At 40.8% G+C, this 23,439-nt stretch overlaps 3 protein-coding genes across 7 annotated transcripts in view; 1 reads left to right on the forward strand and 2 right to left on the reverse strand.

Annotated features, from left to right (window-relative positions):
- agfg1a (ArfGAP with FG repeats 1a) overlaps positions 1 to 17,474 on the reverse strand; it is a 20,700-nt gene extending 3,226 nt beyond the window's left edge. The window contains exons 1-9 of one of the 5 annotated variants that reach the window (XM_034547875.1): positions 17,105 to 17,474; positions 10,219 to 10,312; positions 8,929 to 9,044; positions 7,896 to 8,061; positions 7,467 to 7,629; positions 5,449 to 5,565; positions 1,570 to 1,785; positions 758 to 938; positions 374 to 453 (exon numbers count right to left, since the gene is read on the reverse strand). In XM_034547875.1, coding sequence (XP_034403766.1) covers positions 374 to 453; positions 758 to 938; positions 1,570 to 1,785; positions 5,449 to 5,565; positions 7,467 to 7,629; positions 7,896 to 8,061; positions 8,929 to 9,044; positions 10,219 to 10,312; positions 17,105 to 17,271 — 1,300 coding nt within the window. In that variant the 5' untranslated portion in view covers positions 17,272 to 17,474. Of the gene's footprint in view, positions 1 to 373; positions 454 to 757; positions 939 to 1,569; positions 1,786 to 5,448; positions 5,569 to 7,466; positions 7,630 to 7,895; positions 8,062 to 8,928; positions 9,045 to 10,218; positions 10,313 to 17,104 lie in introns of all 5 variants that reach the window. The other 4 variants (XM_034547874.1, XM_034547876.1, XM_034547878.1 and 1 more) reach the window with 4 other exon arrangements.
- A 911-nt stretch (positions 17,475 to 18,385) lies between these two features.
- mrpl44 (mitochondrial ribosomal protein L44) lies at positions 18,386 to 20,832 on the reverse strand. Its single transcript, XM_034548311.1, has 4 exons — positions 20,569 to 20,832; positions 19,587 to 20,055; positions 19,254 to 19,432; positions 18,386 to 19,097 (listed from the first exon to the last, which is right to left on the reverse strand). The coding sequence occupies exons 1-4, from the start codon at positions 20,742 to 20,744 to the stop codon at positions 18,923 to 18,925; spliced, it is 999 nt and encodes a 332-aa protein (XP_034404202.1). The 5' UTR covers positions 20,745 to 20,832; the 3' UTR covers positions 18,386 to 18,922.
- On the forward strand, positions 20,348 to 23,213 carry dnaaf1 (dynein axonemal assembly factor 1). The gene is made up of 2 exons (XM_034548306.1): positions 20,348 to 21,960; positions 22,047 to 23,213. Exons 1-2 carry the CDS (start codon positions 21,006 to 21,008, stop codon positions 22,982 to 22,984), a joined length of 1,893 nt encoding a protein of 630 aa, XP_034404197.1. The 5' UTR covers positions 20,348 to 21,005; the 3' UTR covers positions 22,985 to 23,213.
- The last annotated feature ends 226 nt before the right edge of the window (positions 23,214 to 23,439 follow it).

A 23,439-nucleotide genomic window follows, 5' to 3' on the forward strand; every position in this document is an offset into this window, starting at 1 on the left:
AAATCTGATAATGGCAGTTAGTTACATTTTGGGGGGGACATTTCTTTTGTAATTTTAGAGCACATAGAGTCCAAACACAATATGTATCCATGTGTGACATACCATGATGATTTTTCACAGAATGGGACTACTGATTAATGATCCACCCTCATTTTCTGATCACATCTGCTCTTGACATCTCAACTCCTTCCACAGGAGTACAACATCCAAAACACTATATTTACCTATACGGGTACAGTGTACCATACTCTGCAATTGCCACTTGTTTAAACATTACCTCTGACTTTATAAATCATTATGGATTTCAATTTCGGAGAACAATTCGCACTAACCATCAAAAAAAGAAAGAAAAGAAAACTGTAGGTTCACTGACCACCAAAACCTTGAGCCATGCCAGGCAGGGCCTGCTGTGCGTGCGCTGTTGACATCCCAGTCTCTGGGCCAAACATGCCCCTGCAGTGACACAAAGTCAACACGTAAGCTTATCATGGAAGCCAGCAAAAACAGAAGACCAAAAACAATCCTGCGTGATGAGTGTGATCACTGTATGTTTGTAGGTCAAGTTGCTTTGGATAAAAGTACATTTGTTTGTGAAGTTGCCAGATAGTTGATAATGAATTCTAATATATTTTGACAAATAATAATGTTGTCTTAAATTAGATGCAACAACATGAACATACATTCATTTTTTTTTTTTAAACAGTATTTGGTAGAAGGGGCTTAATGTGCTGTGTGTGCGTTTAGTGCAGCTTCTCACCCTTGTGAGGTGCTGGTGGTGTTGTAAACACTGGTAGCAGGGACTGAGGGGCCAAAGACCGTATCAAGCTCAGCTAGAGCAGCATAGCGGTCCCCTCTTGCCTGCACTGCTGACTGCTTCTGAGGCAAACCACCCACTCCTGCTGCTGCAGCTGAGCTCACCCCAACAGGAAGACCACCTCCTGGAATAAAAGCACATGACAGCAGAGTCGGATTCAATCCACCTCATATCAATCTAGGAAGAAAATTCAAATAAAGACAGAAACAAAAAGGTCGGGAAATATCTGCCATATTCAACCTATTAAAAACAATGGGGAATACATAATTGTTAGCACATGAAAACAGTTTGTAATATGAACAACATAAACTAAAACCAGCATAATTCACCGATGCTTGGGTGCCAGAAAGTGAAATGAAACCAATACAAATAGCATTCTTCACAGCAAGAAGGTATTTTCATTATTTGTAGGGGCCTGTTGTCTTTACACCGGCTGGTTCAGCAGCACTGAGGCCAGCAGGCTGATTTGAGGGGGAAAAAGGTGAAGCCATAAAAAAAAAAAAAATACATCCATGTCTCAGCAAAGCCAAAAATTAAGTGATTACTAGAAAATAAAATTAGACCCGTTTTGAGAGAGACTATGCATGTCCCTGCACTGGGAAGAAGACTCATAGGGACCTAAAGCTAAGCACCTGATTTCCTGTTAGTTGTGCCAACTTTATTTGGGCTAGAGGGTAACCCAAATAAACACAAGTTGGCACAATTGCTAGAGTCTAGCCCTACAATTAAGAACAGGCTAGGCAGGAGAAGTTTACCTTGCTCCGTTATGGCAGAGCTAAACACGTTATCCAGGTCAGCCAGGGATGCGTATCTATCGGTAGGGAGGCTAGTACTCTGAACAGCATCTCTGCCAGCTCCCGTGGAGTTACTCTGGGAGGAGGAACTGAAGGATCCAAAGTCAGCGCTACACGATTTGGGGAAGCTGTCAAAATTTGCAAAATTGGCATTTGCTAGTCCCCCTGAGGCGCTACCTGCATGAAAGAGAGAGATTCAAAATCAAAGGGGGTCTGGATTGCCCGTTTTGAGGCACAGCATTAACAGGGTGGAGAGGAAGAGGATCAGCATTGAGGGTTAAGTTGGGGTGCAGTCAGGCTGGGTTACCTTCATCATCTATAAGATGGATAGCAACACTTCTAAAAACATGTCCCCTGCAACACTGCACTATGCAGGTTTCTCATTAGCCTATGAACCTAAGGAACGTATCAAATTAGCATTTTCTTTTGTAGGCACAAGATGAGCAGAGTGCCTCTGTTACATCCGAGTTCAGCATCATACTGTGATCAAAGGGAGTTACAGATTAAAAAGAACCACCCAAAATGTGTCAACAGTGACATGGAAAACAACGGAAAAGAATATCTTTGATCTGCCAACCACCCTGTCGGCCTTACTGGGGTCGGCCATCACTTTCAACCAGATCTAAGATTGTTACTAGGTAAACAACAATTACACGAGCAAAGACACACAAAAAAACAATTAGCCCATTCAAGAATGGATTAGCATTTCACCACTTTAAATACCTGTCATTTGATTCACACAATATGTTTATGTTTGACAACAATACCAATTCAGGCACTGGGACTCTAATCTACGAAGGCTTGCAGATTAAAAATCAAGAACGCTTGCTGTGTTTAATGTTAATGTTATTGTTAGGGTAAACTGATTTGGAATGCAATAAAAGGTTTGATATTTAACAATATGTAATGGTTAACACAGCAAAACAAAAGATGTTGGATACTTGAGGTAAAAGGGGCGACAAAGAAGGCAATTTTTAACCATCACACCAGTTAATTATCAACCAGTGGTTGAATTTCATTCTACGGAATAGTATTTAACTACCTTTAGGGACAGGTACAACCTTGCATGCATCTGACAAACCTATGTTGAGAAGGTTTTTATATCTAATTATAATGCCCAAAAGCACTCAGAAATCCACCAAATAAATAGTGGGGCATCTTACCTCTTAAAGAAGAAAATGTGTTTTTTACCATTAGCAGATACACACTTTCTCTGAACAGTGTTCTGAGAGCCTCTGAAGTCGTTTACATGAAATTGTACGGCTTGAGAATACCGGGCACACCTGGTAATTTGGTTGCTTAGCCTAACACGTAAACATACTGCTAATGATGCCCTTAAAGTAAACCCAAATCCCTTTTCTGAAGTAAATCTCCTCCTCAAGGAATCATTGGGTATAATGTTTCTTATTTCTTACATAACATACTGGATTACTGAAAATGTACTACGTTACTCATCATTATAGTCTTCAAGGGCACATTATTATTGCGTTTCCTAATTATTGCTAAATGGAAAGGATATGTTAGAAATAATACTATCCTATTTGTCTGTTCTCTTTGAGTCGCTTTCTATTCCTTCTTAATTTTGCATTGTCGTGGGCTTCAATTTGGTCTAAACTAAAAATGACAGCACTAATCAAAGCCTATTATCCCCGTGTACAACCAGTGAGGTTGTCAACGGTGATTCAGAGTTACAAGCACAAAAAGAGCTACAGTGAGACATAAATTACATCCAGAGGGAAGGAACAGAGTGACTATATTAGATGATGGAAAGGGTGAAAGCTGTTAAGCGGGCAAGCCCAGAGAGACTTACTGTGTGCAACCTGGAGAGGCAGACCAGTGGCAAACTCACCCATACTGCGGCTGGATGAAAGCACAGTGAACGCTGGCAGCCAAAAAAAAATAATCAAAGAGGGAGGGAGGAATGGGGCAATGAGCAATGTCAGACAGGACGGAGAAACAAAAGAAACGGTGTCAAGTAAACCAGAGATGAAAATTAAAAAGGGTGAAGTCAAAGCAAATAAACTGTTGTTGAAGCAAAGGTGAAAAAAAACATGAAACAGAATGGACAGATAGCAGAGTGATTCAGTGTCTGCGAGAAAGAGATTATTTTACAAAGCCACTAAGTGATGGACGCTTTAGCCATCAAGCAATAGGCATACTAAAAAGTTCACTGACTAGCTTCATATGAAGGTAGTTATCAATGTATACCAGCAGAGGGCACTATAGTACATAACATTTTCTTGAGAATAGGGAGAGGTGTGTGTTTGAGCAAGAGTCACTTTTGAATACTTTTGTATGAATATGTGAGAGAAAGCAAAAACAAGTCAGCCAGTTACTGCTGAGAAAATATATAGCTTTAACATGAAATGTGAGGTATTACTGCATGAATATTTGGAAAATATAGTACAGAACGACAAACACAGGTAAGAGAAGGACAACGGTATGCCACTGTGTGGTATAATGTATTTTAAGACCACAATGCACCCGATTAAAATGACAGCCTTAGGAGCCAATCATAGATTAGCAAAATCCACATCAGCATATATGAATGTTTAAACCCTATAATATTCCCATAAGGGCACATTGTATGGTTACAGTACTAAAGCAGTAATACGTGTTGGTGTTTTGCACAGCATATATCACGATAATCCTCCTCCGTAAGTGCACATGGATCTTTACGTGTTTTCTGGTGGGTTTTTATGTCATAAAAAGAAAATTATTTGCATATTCAAGAGATATACATTAGTCCAATTACTTAACACTCATTTAATGTGTAGTAAGTGTTCACTACTCTGGCGTATACCCATAACTTGCTTTGTAAAAATAAGTTTGCCTCAGATTTTTCACAGTTGGTAACCTGTATGAACTGGCCAGTTATCAATTAAAAAATTAGCTTTCAAAATAGGTGAAATATAGAGATACATGTGGCACTGAGTAAATGTATGTCTGCAATGGCGTGCAACATGCTTCATGCACAGACATACAAGCAGAGCTGAGGTGTGTGGGCTGTTCATTCAAGTTGTAGTAGCAGTGTCCCAGTCAGGATGCTCTTACATATAATAAAGCAGGATAAAGAGATATGTACTGAATTTCTTAAATTAATAAAAGTTATGTGGGCGACTGTTGGTCAGTGGTTAGCAGGTCCGTCAGGGGATTGGTGGTTCAATCCCCGCCCTAGTCGATGTGCCCTTGAGCAAGACACGTAACCCTGCATTGCTCCCCGTAGCTGTGTCTACAGTGTATGAATGTAACATGTAAAGTGTCTTTGAGTACCTTAAAAAGCGCTATATAAATTAAATGGATTATTATTATTATTATTATTAGTAGAAGATTTTGGTTTGGGGATCCTCCCTCAGAAAACGTGAATGGTTTGGCTTAAACTATGAAATGTATTATTTATACATACCACAGCCTTCATTTAAATATTCTGGAAATGTTTGCCCTGTAAAATCATATTCTGTAAATCAAACGATCAGAACTATATTTGTTCACAACAGTTCGCTACTCGTGTTACAAAAAAAGGATACAAACATTGTATCGATAAATTACAGGACCATCGCTCTCATCTCCCTTGCCATAGTGCAGCATCGTGCGTCAGCGTGTCCAGATCCAGATGCTCTCTATTGTCTCGCTACGCCAAAGACTAAAATGTTGACGTGTCGGTACTTTGTACTAGTGAGAACCAGCCCACTTCAAGCACTGCATCTATCCATCTATCTATCTATACATACATACACACATATACACAGTCTCGAAAGATGTTTGCACATAAAACTAATGTCTTTATTTGAGCGTGATTTGGATGTGTGTTATTTGTCTAGTGAAGAGAACTTGCTCTACCTGTATTTGAGGGGTGGAATGAGGCTTGGGCTGCAGAGGGAAAACCACCTGTCGACCCAGAGGTGCTCCCAAATGCATCAAACTTAGCAAAGTCTGCATTTGCGTTGTGATTCTGCGCTGCTGGGGTGGTGTCAGGATGAGGACAGGTGAACAAAAAACACAATGAGAGGAAAAACAATGGATGAGATAATAAAATGAATGTATACATATAAAGACAAAAAGGCATGGACGACAGACTACAGCACAACAAACAATGGATTAAGTGCTAAATATGAGATAATCATAAGAGTGGTGTCACATGGCAATAAAATGAAAAGCGGTTTTAAAACTCCGGCCAGATAGTCTGCTGTTAACCCTTTCCCATTAGATCAGGGGTCGGCAACCTTTCCAATCCAAAGAGCCATTTTGCCCTATTCTCCACCACATAAAATGTGTCTGGAGCCGCAAAACCTATTTAATATCACAGCTTATAAAGTTGTATGTATTGTCATATTATATATACAAAAACTATACTTTGTTTTATTTATGCAATTATAGACCAAGAATAAAGACAATTATTGACATTGTATTGCTATTTTACCTGTTATATCAATATCTAACTCTTACGAAGATGAGAAGAAAAAAAAATACACTGGCATGTGTAGGCCTACATTGAGATAAATTAAAACACACAGCTATGCAGTCCTTGTGTGGCTCATGGGGTAGAGTGGGGTACCGAGGGCGGGGCTCTGCAAATCATGATGAGCCACCTGCAAGGAAAGGCGCTCGACAGCGACGTCATAGAATGCGATGCACATTTCGGTTAAAACAATATATATTAAAACATTTTTTTTATTTTTCGTGACACAGTATCACCTCAAACTCTAAGATAAGAGGTGTTGCCTTTGAAAGATTGTCCACTGTGCAAAAAAATAAAGTCTCCGGGAGCCACAACAAAAGGGGCTGAAGAGCCACGCGTTGCCGACCCCTGCATTAGGGACTGTTGGTGCACCGAAGCTTTGATGAGCATGTGGAAGGTACAGCTACGTTTTGTTGTTTGTTAATTGGATTAAATCCACAGTGGCAGCAGCAAGAAAACAACTCATAGTTTTGTTTTGTCCGACCTGCCGCCAGGAGACTTTTTCCCCCGGAGGAAAGTGGGCGAAAGCTCCAGTGGAGATGGAGTCTGAGGACTCCAGTTAGCTTAAATTCTGCTAGAACAAACTCCCACAGCAGGCTTGCGCTGGCTGAATTCTAGATGCTTCCGTCGCAAGCTGAAGGTCCATCTCCTAGAGCTGTGGACGGCTGCTCTCCATGCAAAGTACGAATTGTTTTCTCGTTTCTGCCACTTTGGATTTAGTCCAAAAAACAAACTATCAACACGTACACAGACCATACAGCATCTTAGTGGCACAGTAAACACAATACAGGCAGACAACACGCTTGAAGATTATTAGAAAGCCGTGTTATTCAGAGTTTTGTTGTATTTTGCATATTTCTGCCGTCAGTTAGTAGTTGGCTAAATGTAGATGGTATGGACCCAGTAGTAGAGGTGAAATGTAGACGCTGTGTTGGCTCTTTGAGGGGGAAATGAGAACATTATCCTGCATGGTAAGCAACCACTGATAATAACTATGTTACAGGCATCAGTAACCATGGGGAGCACCGCCAATACTATTTATATAAATCAATCTACACATTCCAAAGTGTCCACAACTCAGTTGCAGTTCTAACTAGGACAAAAACATCAGACCATATAACTCCAGTCCTTCAAAGCCTTCATGGTTACTACCTGTGATCCTCTGAACTGCTTTGTATAATATGGTGCTATACAAATACAAATACAAATTAAAATGCTTATTACATTTTGTATGGCTGCTGACATTTAACATATTCTGCATGATCTCAAACATCGGCCTCAGTTTTATAAAAGAAGTGATGATAAAAATGCAACATCAATCATCAGCATTTAACACTAACTAATGATTAGATTTGTCACACTGTTCTCGATCCCAATCGGTTAGTTGTCTGTTCCTTACTTGGGTGGCTGTTGAACTGTGCAAAGTTAGCAAAACTGGAGCTGGCGCCTGCGTTCATGTTGGCCGGGGCAGCAAAGATGTCTCCACCCAAGTCACTGAGGAGGTCAAACCTTTTGTCATGGAACTGCTGCTGATGGGTTTGTCCACGGCTCACGACTGGAGACTGTCGGAGACAAGAAAAAACTGCATAATGAAAAAATGAAAACTATTGAAGACAGAAATATACAATTTGACAGGCAGCGTATTTCTCAGTTTATGTCTGCAATGTGTCTTTGTTGATAAAAAAAAGCGTGAAATCTATCTCAGTGGGTATACTTGGTCAATTGATAACCAAAAACGGAATAAACATTTCATTGATCCAAGTTGTCCTTCATGGGTGAGCCAACTAATTCATCATGTGTACGTGTATATGCATTATATAAATCTCACCTGATTAGGTGGGGTGTTCTTGTTGAGGTGCAGGGAGGGGGCCGACTCCCCCAGCAGGGATTTCAGTGGTCTAACCTCCGGGGTGCTGCTGGTGCTGCTGTTTGACGAGCCAGAGATGGAAACATGGACGGTTGCAACTCCTTTGGCCTGCTCAGGAGGTACGTACCTAGAAAACAGTTCACCGCACAGTAATTACATTACACTACATGCTACTGGCGAATTGGACAATATAGTTGTAGTTAAGATAATCTGCCATTATCAAAATAATGGTATCACAGTGGCAACACAAGCCTTTTGACAATCCAAATGCTATAAACAGAACATGTTAATTTGGGTGCAATACTTTTCACAGTTAGCAGACAGGCAACGTGTTACAGGGCCTATGTGAATGAGAATGCATGTCTGCAACACATGTAGGCATTTTGAGACAAGCACAGCTCACTTTGGTAAGACTTCAAAGAGTAAACACTGATAACAGAAGAACTATGACAGAAACTGATGGTTGTAATAATCTAATAGTTGACTGAGTAATTGCATACTCCATCTGTGTTTTTGATGCCTCTCAGTTTTATAGGCGAACAGTCTAACTGCATAAACAAATAGTTTCCCTAAATAAACATTTACTTTTCATGACCGAACCCTAAACTTGCCAGTATCAATATGACGGGTACCCGTTTGTCCACAATTAGTTTTATCTGTCTGAAATAATTGCTTTCATTCGTCATTTCACCCAGTCACAGTGCACCAGTACTAACTACGCTAAACCACATACATATTTGAACAAAATGAAAAATACAACTTCATGGAACAACTAGAAATTGCACAGGAAGCAGCTTGACTGTAATGACCTACATTGTGTGCATTTAAATAAGGATATCTGGTGGATTGCCTGAGGCTAACTGCGATGAACTGCCTGTGAGACTTTTCTAAGCCAGAGAGAAGAAAAACACAAAGAAAAGCCAAGTGTCTACGCAGAGCGCATAGGCAGAGGATAGTTCGTATCTTGCACTGCCAGCTTTCAAAACTGACTTACCATCTCTTCTTTTCATATTTCTCTTGAAGGAACTCCTTGACCTTCTGCGGTTCTCTGAAGTCTGGTATTGAGGTGGTTCTGTCATCATAAAGGCCCAGCCACATCCGTTTACATACCTGGAACACACGGAGAAACAGTGATTTTTTTGGTAGAACATTTCTCTAGCACACACAGCTACAAATAAGTGCAAGATTGTGAACCTTTTATATTTAGCCATTACAATTTTGAGGCGAAGTGAAATAGTAGCAGATGAAACCATGGGTAAACAACGCGTTATAGGTTATCACCTTTCAGCCAAGTGCAGCAGGTTAAGTTCAAAAGAATATTTACTAAGAAAATGTTATCATGTGCAAATTAGACCAGGTCTATTGCAGACGACTGTCTATTCATGTGCACTGCGCAGACGAACGTCTTCAACATGGAATTGGAGGCAAACATGAGTTGGCCTAATGTCTGGAAAGAAAAAGTTGAAAATCGTCAAATCAGTCCAAGTCTCACCTTTTTCTGGCCTTGGGCTTTGGATCGCATTCCTAAAGTATTTGTCTAATCCTGTAGGGAGATTTATAGGCTCCATTCGTGTGCACTCAGCATAGGGTGCTGCATTGTAGATGAAGCAATAGTGCTGCAAGAGGCAGCGTAGCTCTTATGCTGTAAACCTCTGCTGCTGTTATTTCTTAAGCTTGGTTTGGAGCACATGCACAAACTCACAGCACATACAAGCTCACTTTTTCTTTTTAATCAATATACTTGTTAAACTGCAAATGCTGAAAATATAAAGTTATGCATCAAGTGCTCTCTGTGGAAATACAAAAAACAACTTGAGAGCAGTAGTATTTATATAGCAGCCTTGAAGGATGTGTGCATCAGCTCCAACCTTGAGTCTCCTGCGTGTCTCCTGCTCTGCTACTTTGCAACAGCTTTTAAATAGTCTGAGCTTCCCATGTGGCATTGCTCCATTTCATACTCCATTCACCAACAATGGCTTGTGAATGATGATGCATTTTGATTCCTCTGTGCAATACAAATATGCGGTGCAACTGATTATGATGGATAGGACAGTGGCAGAATATGAATGACAAACATATATACTCTAACCATCTACCATAATGATCAGTAAACTCATTTGTGCAGTCATCACTACTGTATTAGGATAGAAAATGGAGCCCAAAAATAATACAAATATATATTTTTAATTTTGTCTTGTTTTTTGTTGTTTGATGTGCAAATGCTCAAAAAGCAACCAAACATTTGCAAAGTTGACATCTACCTTAAAAACAGTGCCATGCCTACCTCATTGCCATGTTTCTGTAGGAAATCTATTTCCTGTTGCGTGAAGGTTGTCATGGAGATGGACTTGACTCTGTGAGGTGGATTCAGTCCTCGTCTGTAGTTGAAGAAATAGAAACTGGTAAGATTCATTTCAAGACACTGCACATACATGACGACCTCATCAGGAGATCCAGATCCCACCGCTCAGGAGGGCGCCATTTAATTAGTAGAAAGTCTAACTGGGACACGGAAGACAGCATTACAGAGAGAAATGACAAAGACAAATAATGACAGAAAAAAAGGGCGTAAAACAGAACAAAGGAAGTGGGTGAAACGCTCTCCTAACTGCCACTGACTGAACTGCGGCTGTCAGTACAGTTAAAGAACGAGTGATGTCCCCTAATATAGAAGCTTCCATTATGGAGTAACACCCATTAGCCCACAAGCCGTGCTCATTTTCTTGATAAGGTCACAGATCATGCCACAACGGCCCAAAATAAAATAAACCTGGTAACTAGTAGTGCAAATAAACAACCGTGTTAGGCTTTTATATTAAGCTCCAGGCCTGCTTGAGTATTTTGTTCCTGGACCGAACAGCAAGTGAAAACTAATGTAGTTCTGGCTTTAAGGTCGCCACTTGTTTTGTTTGTGAAGGTCGACATTATCTATTAGCATGCAAGCCGAATGTTTTAACTGCGATCGGAGTGTAATTGCTGAGCACCGTATACTCTAGGACGAGGAAAACACTTTCCTGATATCAGACAGAACAGTCAACACGTTGCACTCTGTTTCCATCTTCAGTCTGACATTGACCCCACTCCAACCCATTTCTGAAGGAGGGGGATTTGATTTTCCTTAACCAATCACTCGAGACCACCATATCAAACTAAATCCAAGGTTGAAGTCTACAGTCATTTTAAGTCGAAATAGATGCGCAGTCATCGAGGGTTTTAAGAATTTAGCCAAGTAAAAACAAACTACAATTTAAGACAGCCTTGATAGTGAGTGTCAATTCCATAACTCATAATTTAGGGTCACCTGGTGGCTTATTGTCAACAGATGAGGGTAGCACTGGTCATATAGCGTGAACATGGAGGAAAGCCGAACATTGTTCATCTGCATATACCACCAGCATTGCAATAATACAACGGCGGTTGAAAATTTCCCCCTTAATAGAAATATTCCAGTTTTTAAAAAAAATGTTAAATGTGGTGAAGGCTTGATGTTTTTTTATACAGCGATATCTTGTGGCACCCCGGGGCACCTATTTTGAGAACCACTGCTCTATGAAACAAGATCCACAGAGTCACAATTACAAACACATTGTTACATATAAAAGGATCCTAAAGGCGGTGAAATACTAGACACGACTGCTAAATTATTCACTGTTACCCCGTTACAGAACAGGTTCTTTACAGATCCACCAGATGACTGTTCCGCAAAGTGTAACAAACAATAGCTGTGCCAATTACCATTCAAAACTACAGGACATCAAACAGGTGTATACAATGACAAGAGCCACCATGCTTCTATTAGAAAGCAGTCCATGTTTCTACCTTAGTGGAACCATGAGAACTACTTTATGGACTTGTGCCCAGTTATTTCATACTAGTCACACTTTCAGAAAAGACGGCTAAGGCCACTAACCTAACCGATAACAGCTTCATGCAACTGCTATATTTCAACATAACGGGATCTACCATGGACATTTAAAAAAAATGCTTATTTGCCAAACCAATGAAAAGACAAATGATAATGAATTACTTCATTATTAAAATGACTAAATAAAATTGTTAGTTGCAACTGTTTACATAAACTGGACACTTGGTTTTGAGGCTGTTTGAGGCAGAGAAAAAGAAACAAGACAACAACTAGGGTTCTCACCATTTAGAGTCTATGGGAGTCTCTGTGTATTTGAACTTGAATATGTTTTTATGCACCATGAGGTAGGTAATTGATCAGATCATAGTGTGATGATGAAACTAGGTCAGATACAGGGAGAAAGCGCCATATCCCTTAAGGTGTAAATATGATGACAGCATCTCACCCAGTTGTCCAAAGGATTTTTGATGCCATTTGGTTTTAGTTAATTTACTGTATTTGATCATACTGTGATAGTACTGTGTTAGTTGGGCCACCCTTATTTCATTCAAAGTCTATTTCAACTTTGAAAAGTACGTAGTATCCACATACAAGCAGGTGTTCCAAAAAGGGGGCCATCTTATTATCAGGGTCTTATTACAACTGTGGTATAGAACATAACTCTCAAGTGATTCATGTGTTCTGGATTCCAGTCCGGTACCGACTCCAACGCAATGTTATTGTCCCACAGCATTTCTGCTGGACTTGGTAGCCATACGATTGTGACAATGTTTAGTGACAGTATGTAAAATATTTGGAGGGAGAATAAAATGACAGAAGTGATAATAATTAGATAAAATAAAGAATTTATTTATCATCACGATACAGTACACATCAACAATGTCTGTAACACAGATTAAATAAACCACTGATCATCCCTGGTTGTCAAGTTCAACAATTTCCAGATCATTTATATTGGTAGCATCGTGCATCAGATAACAGTATCACATATTGCAGAATAAAATAATTATGACCTAGTCGCTACTTTACATGAGAGCAGCTCAGCTGGGAAAACTCTTCTTAGCTCATTTGCATATTGGCTCCAGGGTGAGAGAAGCTGGCAATGTCAAGTCACAAAAGAGAGGAGAGGCTATGCATCAACCTTTACTTTACAGCTTTAAGGCTTTTACAACTTCTTCCACAATTAAAAGGCAGAATGTGAAGAGTTTGTCAGTTGAGGTTTGTAAACGCCACATCATAGTTGGCCTTTCTTTTTTTTTCCGCCGCACTGTCCGACATTTCTGTAGTTTCCTCTTGGATGTGTGCTTTTACGATCTGGAACCAAATCGCTACAAATACAAATTCTCAATTTCACTATCAAATCAGCATCTGCCAAAATAAACCATTATCAATGTTATCCCCAACAGTGCTTCAGACCCTGAAATCTTTTATGAAATCAAATGTCAGAGGCATTGGAAATCCAAAAAGGTTTAGAGAGTTAGTCATATCTGTTAACTTGCCATTGATGAATATCATCCAGCACATTTAGTGTCAGTGACACCGCCCACCTCTGTCACATCACTGTTGGAGCCCTGCTTACTCAGGAATACATGGGCCAAGTGGGGTTACTTCCTGCCATGGGCAATTCTCTAGGAAGAGATATTGTGAGTGTTGTTCCTCCAGGAAAGTGTTGTTCCTCCTTTACAAGGAATGCGTTTACATAGGAGATTCCAACTCCACCCAATAAACAACCACTACTATGGAGGAGGGAGGGGGGGTTATGAGGTAGTTAGACATGCCCCCGCTATCACCAATACCCATTTAAATTATATCACTGCCCACTCTTCAAATGAAAAGGAGAACTGGGGAAACAATAACTTCCATAAATTGAAAATAATGTATTTGGTTGCCTCAGCAAAGTCTCTCCCAGTCAATGTACTTTAAAGACTGTTTGAATGAGCAACATAATTTACATTACATGTCATTTAGCTGACGCTTTTATCCAAAGCGACTTACAATAAGTGCATTAAACCATGAGTCCAAACTCAGAACAACAAGTACAATTTCTTCAATACAGTTAATCTACAGAGTAATTCAGTCAAGACTAACCAGCACAATACATCAAGACTGAGTATGAACACTTAGGCGCTCTCTCGCAATGCTAAAGTCTTTGCCTCTCTAAAATTAAAAGAAAGAGAGGCAGACAGTGACCTTTCTGTCACTTCCTGTGGCACACAGAACAACACATGCTGCTGATGTAGCAGCACTGTGGGGCCATACCACTTCCTGAGCCTACAATCACACCAAGCTTCCTGCATGCAAATCCTTTCAAACCTCGACTCTTCTGCTGAAAATATTTCCGATATTAAAATTCCATACGTTTTGTCTTTTAAAAAACGTGAGTGAAAAAGGCAGGAGGAGAGAGAGCGAGAGGAAGAATTGTAATCTCAAGCTATTTAAAAACTCAATTAACTCACATTACAGACTAAAACCATCGGGTGAGCAGATGGGAAATTTGCAGTGGAGTCCCTGCAGACACACCAGTGAAGTGAAATGGAGGGCAAACTATGCCCATCAGCAAACACAAAATGATTATCATTCTTTTCAATGCTACAGTAAATAACCTTCACATTCAGTGATGGCAGCTAAAACGGTTTGTACAGATTAAGGTCACAAACCAAGTCACACAAGGGCTGTATCTATTATGTGGGACAAAGAGCATAGCAGTGTGTCGATGAAGTCATCTTCCCTCGCCGACTAATAAAACTACAAGGTCACCAATGGGGAATTACCGAGCAACAAATACTTTCCCTTTGCCCTGCAAAATGATTAGACTAGCCATTATTCACAAATAATGAATGGCAGGATGATTTCCATAAAGCATTAAGAAGCACCAGTACAAGGAGTGTACAGAATGGACAAACAGACAGCTTATTGATTTACCAACTATAGCCCACTGCCATTTTGCTCTTCTCAAATGTTTTCACAACCAAAGGCTATGATAAGTAAACATAATTCATATTTTTACAAACCAAGGTAACCTATTTGTTAGCAAAGATGGGACTGGGTGATAAAGAGAGGAACAGAATTATCGACAGACAAAACCATAGCTATGATGCTGTTTGTGAACTAGATCTTGGTAAAAAAATAAAGAGAAAAAGACTGGCATACCAATGGAAAACTGGGCTGTATAGTTTTTAGCACTTGTATGTAGGATTGGTCAGTATGGTCAACGTTCTTTCCCGATAGATAATTTCATATCTTGATAAGGATATTAATGACATATCTGGCAATCCAATAGATAAATAGTCTATATGAAATAACCACATGTTAAAGCCTATTTTGTATAACTGCTGGGTGGATTAAATATTCAACAAGTGAAAACTACAGAGTATTTCCTCATTTCTTTAAAGAACATTAGTGTAATGAGAGAAAGGTGAATACATGTTTCCAGCTATACAGTACAAACTGAATGTTTCATTCATGCACACAAATAAAGATTGAATTATGACAACATCTTAACAGCACAGGAATATTTCTATGAACAGAATTCTTGGGTGTAGGCACGCAGAAGTTGAGCAATGAAGTTTAGATGAATGAATGAATGAATGAATTCCTGCACATCGCACACAATAAATTCTAACCCACATTTGTGTTCCATGTGGACCTTTGCAAATTATTCTCCACTATTAATATACAGAGACAACACTGTCATGAGCTGTATGCACTATTGTATTCTGGGTAATGTATCTTGATAGGTTGGAGAACCTTGTGACTGGAAGGTTGCTAGTTGGAGTACAGTGTGTCACTCGAATTGAAATGAGTGTTGATCGAGAAACAAAACAGCAATCTTCAAATTATATTACCTCAAAATATTTCAGAGATATATATATATATATATATATATATATATATATATATATATATATATATATATATATATATATATATATATACATATACACACACACACACACACACACACACACACGATTTCATCATGATATGATTACATTCCAAGTTATTCTTTATCAAATGGAAATATTGCCCAGCCCTGTCCTATATGGAGGGCATAATTTGGTTTGGTGGGGAAAACAGTACACTTTTCTAAAGTCTCCAGATAGTTATTATATACAGATTATATACAGATTAGCACAATGTCATGCAATATAGATACTAAAAGGGAAATATTCTCTCCATGTTGGATTATATATTTTGTTGTACTGTGCAAAGGATCAACAACCTTTAGAGAATCATGAAATCAATTGCCAATACTATATTACACCATATTCGATGCATTTCTAAATGTGGCCCGCATCACACACTCACAACACAAAACCTATTTAATATGCAACTTTAGACAGCTTTATTGAAGTGGGCTATCTTTGGAAGAAGTAACGGAATGCTCCACTAATCCCAAGGTACAGATGCTTGGTTACACAACTGCGCAGCAAAGCTGGAAGTCAAACAAACGCTATCCAAACAAGTCAAAACGTCCAGCTGCACTGAAACCATTAATGCTACTGACATGAGTGTGTTCGCACAGAAGGTTTTGGGGTCAGCCGGTTGTAAAACGAGTGAACATATCGCTGTTATTTGCATCTCTTAGAGACCGAGTAGTGCAATACTTCTAAATCTCACCAAATAGAACTGAATGAATACCGGTATTATATTACCTCAAAATAATGTGGCTTTCCCACGCCCAGGTATCTACCACAAATTGACATTTAGCAACAAAAAACACTTTGTTAAATATCGGAATGGGTTTGAGGAGTATAACGAAAAGCTACAAAAATAATACAAATACAAAAATCGTTCATACAAAATAAAACGTCGACCAGCAGGCAATTTAAATATGAAACGTTAACGTTATTCATCTTGTATCGTATGTGAGAGATAGACCATGACAGCCGCAATTATTAACTAGCTCAGTTAAAAAAAGGTGGTGGTCGCCCGACACGTTGCCAGCAACTGGTACCGATAGTGGCAGCTGGCTACTGTCTTATCTGACCTAGCTTGTCCAAGTGTCAGAGAAGTTCATGGCTAACATCGGAAGCTAACGTTAGCTCGCGTCAAGACATGGTTACAATGTCAGCTCGCTGGGCTGAACACCGTCACCTCGATGCAACGTACCCCGCCCAACTCAGCGGAGCGAGGCGATGTCAAAACGGCTAAACTCCCGGTGGGAACGGTCCCCGGTACCCATCTGACGTTAGCTAGCGCGAGTAGGCTAGCGGGCTTCGGTTGCCAAACGTGGCGTTAAAATAAAGACGGCATATCGCGTACGCCAGGTCTAAGCTAAGGTCACCGGCAACATGATACTCACAGGATGCCGGAGCAGGAGGTGCACACGAAGGAGCCCACGGTCATATTGGCATAGGTTGGGCCGCGTTGGTCGCAGTCGAAGCACTTTCTGTTGGGAGGCAAACTCGTCATTTCTCTCAGCATCTTTAGGTGTTTCTCCTCTTGTTTTCGTTTCGCACTCGCCGCCATGGTAAAGGTTACACGCAGCGGGATTAATAATAAAAAACCGGGGAAGGCTGGACGGTCCGCTGGAGTTTTTTAGCGGTGCTTTTTTTAACGGTCGCCGGCCCGTGCGTAAGACAGAGAGGGAATGGGTAGGTGGCTCTGTTGTTAGGGGGAGGGTGGGCGTCTCCTCGAACAAGGAGTTTGAGGCGTTGGATCGATAATCCTGACGGAACGAGATGGTTTATGCCGTCGACTTCCGCCTTCGTAGAAATTCCGTTAGTCATGCAACCGCTTCTTTTTGGTTCAGACGGGTGTCAAGATGATTCTAACATACTTTTTTTTTTTTTTAAAGAGTCTGGTTTGTTGCGTCAATTTTATCTTAGGAACCATAATTAGTACTTAGTAGTCTACAGCAATAATACTCTAATGACATGTGTACTGCGCATTATTCGTTTTTGACCGACGTCAATGACATTTGATTCAAATTCATGTGATTGGTAGTTACACTTTATTACTGTACCTGTGGTTATCGGAACATAAAGTAATGTAACGTTACATTACTGTAAATTAAGAGCGCACGAGGTGGCTCGAACGAGGGAATACGAAGGTTAGAAAGGGACATGAACTATCTTGTCTCATGAATGTGATCACTAGGGTTGTGTGTTGTACGCATGACAGCGCAAAGCTACTGGTCTTTCTTTAACACATTAGCGCCACCATGCGGTTTAGCATAGTCACTACAACACTATGGAGGTCTAAAGGGATATGGAATTGTGTTTCTTCCTTCCGTTTTGCATGTAAAAAAAACAGTGGACTTGTTAATGAAGAAAATCATGACAGCACAACATGTCTCTTTTGCCTAAAAGTGTGAGGGCTGGTCAGGTTAGTCCTTGACAGAGAAAATGTACCATTTGCAGGGCCAACACTCCTAATTGAGTTCCATGTAGATGTGTAAAAGACGTGCTATTAAACATTTAAAAATATAACGTATTTAAATATGAGTGGAAATTCAAATCCTAAGCAAGCACCTAAAGTAATGACAAAGAAAGAAATATCAAGATTACATCCACATATTCAACTCTCATAAGACAATAACATGGAAGAAAATACTCGTTCCCAAAAATGTGCATAAACAAAGTCATGGTTTACACATAAGTATTACTTTTTTTATTACAGACGAACAACATATTGTAACCGAAGACCAAGTTAAACAAATGGCATGTATATAACCAGATATCAGGGCCATTTTGTGCCATGAACAACTGAATCTTTAGGTTATTAATCAAGGTAAGCTATGAGACCAGTGGACTTTACTCTTAAATGTCATCACATTTATAAAAAAAACAACTTAGATTTCCATCTGATAGTTAAAACCTGGATCTTACATCAGTCACCTTTTTAACGTGGAAAATAAGTTTTATTTTGCTCTCCTTTGTCTGGGGGAAGTGGTTTTGATAAACCCAAATGAAACACTCCTGATAAATGGACTAATATATAATGAAGGTAGATGGTGACCTTATTTATCTTAACTTTTTTCCTACAAGTCTGTAATCCACAAACGAGATACATTTTATCTCAAAGTATCTCTCCAGTAAATTCATGCTGCTTTCATTGTTCAACGGCCCCCCAACCTCTGAAATGATCTTCTGCTGCTGTAGAATGGGTTGATACTTCATTAATTGCTGCTGATTGATTGAATTAATGGCTGCTGATGCTGCTGTAGTGGAGAGAAGTCAAGGGGTCTGTGGTTCTCGGTGTAGCCGTAGAGTATCCGTAGGGCCACGCGAGCTGCCTCTTCCTCGGCTGCTGCAAGCGTCTCTCCTGGACCCTGAGCCAGAAGCTTCTTGTCGCTGATTTAACACACGCAAATAAATTGAAAAAATAAGTAGACTATTCATATTATACAAAAAACACGTTTTTTGTTGTTGTTTTTTTTACAGTAAATCTTCTATTACTGGTATTTGGGCAATTTATTTGGGCAGCAGCATCCACAAAAGCACACATACCTGTACAAGCCAACAAAGTAGAGTGGCAGGACGGTACTGGCTCCAGCAGACCTGATGAGGCGAGGCTCTGGCAGTGGAAGGTTCTTCTTAGTAAGCTCCCCAACCAATAGTCCCATGGGGTTGACAACTGTCCACATATCAAACAGGTCCTTCCCGATCAGCTGAGTACCTAGGAAATCCTTTGGGGAAGAAAGATAAATAAATAAATAAATTATATATAGTATGATCTTGCTGTACAAACAACAGAGCCAACTCAAGAGTGAGAAGGTGCACTGGTTCCTTAGACACTAAACAAAAAAGAGTAGTCATTGTACTCTGCAGGAAGTCTCTTACCCTGAGGAACACTCCAGTTCTCTCTGCTCCCCTGCTCTCCCGTAGAGCTCCAATTACTGCCAAGAATGTTGAATGAAGCACATCATCAGGAACAGGACAGTCCGCGCTCATGGTTAGGTCTTCAATGCCGAGATTTCTTGCTACATTGGTCACAACTGCTGAACTTGTGAGGTGCCTCACGATACTCTCCACTCCCTCCCTCGGCAGGACCGGGAAGCTGGCTCTGCACCAGTCGGTCAGGAAGCTTTTGGTGAAACTCGCTCCCTTTTCACTCAGATGAATATTATCTTTCAGAAGAAGAGCGGTGGTCTCAGAGTCCACGCCTAACCCCTCTCTCCTCTTTTGCTCCGCCTGCAGGTAACAAGGATTGATGAAGGCCGTTTTCAGCTCCTCCAGGGAGAAGTTCTCGTGGAGGCGGTTGCTGAACGCCTGAACCTCAGCATGGTAATTCCAGTGAGGCTGTTGAGAGCTGAAAGAAAGTTAAACAACACATTTTACTCAGAGTCCTGACTTCCTATACAAAACGATTCCCAAAATGGTGTCATACAACCCTGCAAAAAAGTCGTTCTCACTTCTGGCGTGTGCCGTTGGGGTTATCAAAAATAATCGCCAGGTGTGTATTAAAGATGAAATTCTTACTTGGAATTCATGTTTTGTAGTAGGAGAAAAGTGTCTTGAGGATTATGGCTTTAACTTTTTTGCTTTAAACGGTGATAACATGAACGGGGAGTGCGCAGTATTGTCATCCACCTGTGCAAAGGAACCATGATTGACAGCCACATCACTGGGTTTACTTTAAAAACTGTGGAAATTGTAACTACACGCGCGCGGCTACACAGGTCTATCCATGTGTAGTGTCACTCTGCTATCCTATACATCCAGCCTACTCACTTAACTAAGATGAATACACACGCTGACATTAATGGCCTTGAGATGCTCTCTATTCCGCTCTTGTGTTAGCAACGTTGACGGTTAGCCTCACCGTGGCTTCGGTGGCGGAGGTCCTTCAAACTTTAACTTCTTCGCCATGAGGTATGTGTATGCTTTCATCCATCGCTTTTTCTCTCGGACCTGTGACAACGACACGTTTCTGCAAACCCGCTGACAATGAATTCCTAATGTTAGCACGCCACGATTTAGTATATATCCGGACGCCATGTCGACTACTGAGAGCGGAGTGCAACGGCTTAAACTGTCCGACTCCAACACGGAACATTAAACCATATCCGGCCGACCGGACCGTTCCTATGTAACGGCCGAAGTAGCGTTGCTATGGTAACAAACAAACGTTGACCAAAGTTAGCTAGCAGAGCGGACCTCCGAGTGAACTTTACGGGACTACACATCTTACAAATTGCGAGAAAACATATACAGAATACAACTATATTATTTATAGTTCTCCTGCCAGTCAATTTGACAATGTCCACTCCTGAAGTCCGGGAAGAGATGGAATATAATGTGGTGACTCTAACGGAATGTGATGACGAAATAACTTCCTGTATCAAGGATAAAGTGGAGGCCGTGATGAAGGATGGAGCTCAAGAAAAAAACAAAAAACTGCAGAACCCACTGGAAGAGAGAAAAGAAAAACAGTCGGGGCCACGAATGACCAAGAAGTTCCTGAAAAACCTTTGTAAGCAGACAAACCTTTACGCAACACCTTGCCTGAATAACACACTGTATCTGCATTTTAAAGGGCTATCCACCATTGAGAACCTAGAGGAGTACACAGGGCTGAAGTGTCTCTGGCTGGAAAGCAATGGGCTTCAACGCATTGAAAATCTGGATGCCCAGACTGATCTGCGCTGCTTGTTCCTTCAGCAGAACCTCATTTACAAGCTGGAAAATCTTGAACCTCTGAAAAAGCTCTCCACCCTAAATGTCTCCAACAACTACATACACATCATTGAGAACATCTCCTGCCTCCCTGACCTGAGCACTCTGCAGATAGCCCATAACAAGCTGGGGACTGTGGGAGATGTAGAGCATCTGAGTCAGTGTCTGGCCATCAGTGTGCTAGACATGACTCACAATCTGTTAAATGACCCAGAGATCCTCCTGGTACTTGAAGCCATGCCAGAACTGCGCGTGCTTAATTTAATGGGAAACGAGGTGGTGAAAAAAATCCCAAACTACAGGAAGACCATGATTGTGCGTCTCAAGCAGCTCACCTTCCTGGACGATCGCCCTGTGTTCCCCAAAGACAGGGCATGTGCAGAGGCATGGGCAGTGGGAGGGCTGGAAGGGGAGCGGAGGGAGAGGGAGCAATGGGAGACTCGAGAGAGGAGGAAAATTCAGGACAGCTTGGAAGCCATAGCGAAGATTCGGAAGACAGCGCAGGAGACGCAACGCCTTCGAGAGCTACAGGAGACAGGTGAACGTTTTTTTAACTTATACACAGCGACAATGTGATTAATACAACAACAAAAAAACAGTATTCTATAATCTGTTTTATTTCAGGGGTGACTGAGGTTTCCACCACAACAGAGACTCTGTGTGAGGAAAATGACAACCAGTTTCTGACTTCACCAAAAGGAGAGATGATCCAAGTCTTTGTGAAGGACTGCCTGGATGCCCATGAAGAGTTCTTGCACAGTCAATCAACACAGGGGCCCAATGACAATCAGCCAAACCGTGACCATCTAGAAGCAGAGCAGCCAGGTCATGGTTTACAAAGGGATCAGCTTGAGAAAGATGACCAGGAGAAACCACAGGTAAAGGGGCCCTTGACAGAAGAGAAAGAGGTTGTGAATCCAGAGCACTCGGAACAAGAACGTATTGCAGGAAAGATGCGACAGGCGGAAAAAGCAGACGATGATAAACAACAACAAAATCAGTCACAAGGAATCCAGCCAATTAGAAATGAAGCGGAGAGAGAGCAGGCAAACATGAGTGAGCCCTTTGAAAAGAAACAGCCTCCTCTGCTCAGGGCAGGTCCTCCCAGACCGGATAGGGTTGTACCAGCACACGGTCCCGGACCACTGGTTACAGAGCTGGAGGATGCAGACCAGCTGGAAACCATTCACCTTCCACTGCATCGCTCCCTGCGTATCGATGACCTGCCTGATCTGGAGGACGTGGACACGGACGACTTCACAGCAGTGTTCTCTTCTCAGCAAGTTTACAAACCTACAATAGAGGTCATAGGAGGAGGCAGTGACGAGGATAATGAAATCGGGATGCAGAGTGAGGGAATTACAACTGTTGGTTCAGATACAAATTCATTGTTTTTGATGAGCGACTGCAACAAATCAACTGCGGTCTGTAGCAATTCTGCCTCATTGGTGTATCCAGAAGATGGAGATACCCTTGAGCCACACATTTTTGAACCAGTGGGAAAGCTCAAACCAAACCACTCATCTTCTCCACCACGCTGCCTGATTGAGGAGCTTGAATGATGCTTTCAAGGTTTAGAGCATTTTTGAGTGCAGAACTAGTCTCACAGGACACGTCTTCCATTGAAACATGTCCAAATGCTGGAATAAGCACATTTAGCGTTATTGTTTAGTGAAATGCCATTTATTGTCTATGCAAGTTTCTGTTAAAGAATTTCAAAGCCATTTTGTCTATATGGTTGTTAATTGTAACACTGTGTGTGTATAACAGAATAAATCTTGAATGATCTGTTGTTTTATTTTATAACTGAATTTAGTGGCAATACTATCTTTGTACCATATTAAGATCAAACAGATGTTAATGAATATATTTGAATAATTTGTAATCAATTACACACTAGCTATACAGTGCATCTAAAAGACAAACAAGACCAACCTACAATATTAGCATTCAGCAGAAATGATGATAAAAAATATATATAACCATTGTTCAGGAAACAGCAAAATTATGCTGATGT

Source organism: Cyclopterus lumpus, chromosome 13, assembly GCF_009769545.1.
Source record: "Cyclopterus lumpus isolate fCycLum1 chromosome 13, fCycLum1.pri, whole genome shotgun sequence".
NCBI lineage: Eukaryota > Metazoa > Chordata > Actinopteri > Perciformes > Cyclopteridae > Cyclopterus > Cyclopterus lumpus.

Bases quoted from the DNA above. Each gene is read 5' to 3' on its own strand.
- dnaaf1 (XM_034548306.1), top strand. From the start codon at position 21,006: ATGTCCACTCCTGAAGTCCGGGAAGAGATGGAATATAATGTGGTGACT. The intron at 21,961-22,046 runs GTGAACGTTTTT...GTTTTATTTCAG, and splicing joins TCGAGAGCTACAGGAGACAG to GGGTGACTGAGGTTTCCACC.
- mrpl44 (XM_034548311.1), bottom strand. From the start codon at position 20,744: ATGGCGTCCGGATATATACTAAATCGTGGCGTGCTAACATTAGGAATT. The intron at 19,433-19,586 runs GTAAGAGACTTC...TCTTCCCCAAAG, and splicing joins GAACTGGAGTGTTCCTCAGG to GATTTCCTAGGTACTCAGCT. The intron at 19,098-19,253 runs GTATGTGTGCTT...GTGTTAAATCAG, and splicing joins TACTTTGTTGGCTTGTACAG to CGACAAGAAGCTTCTGGCTC.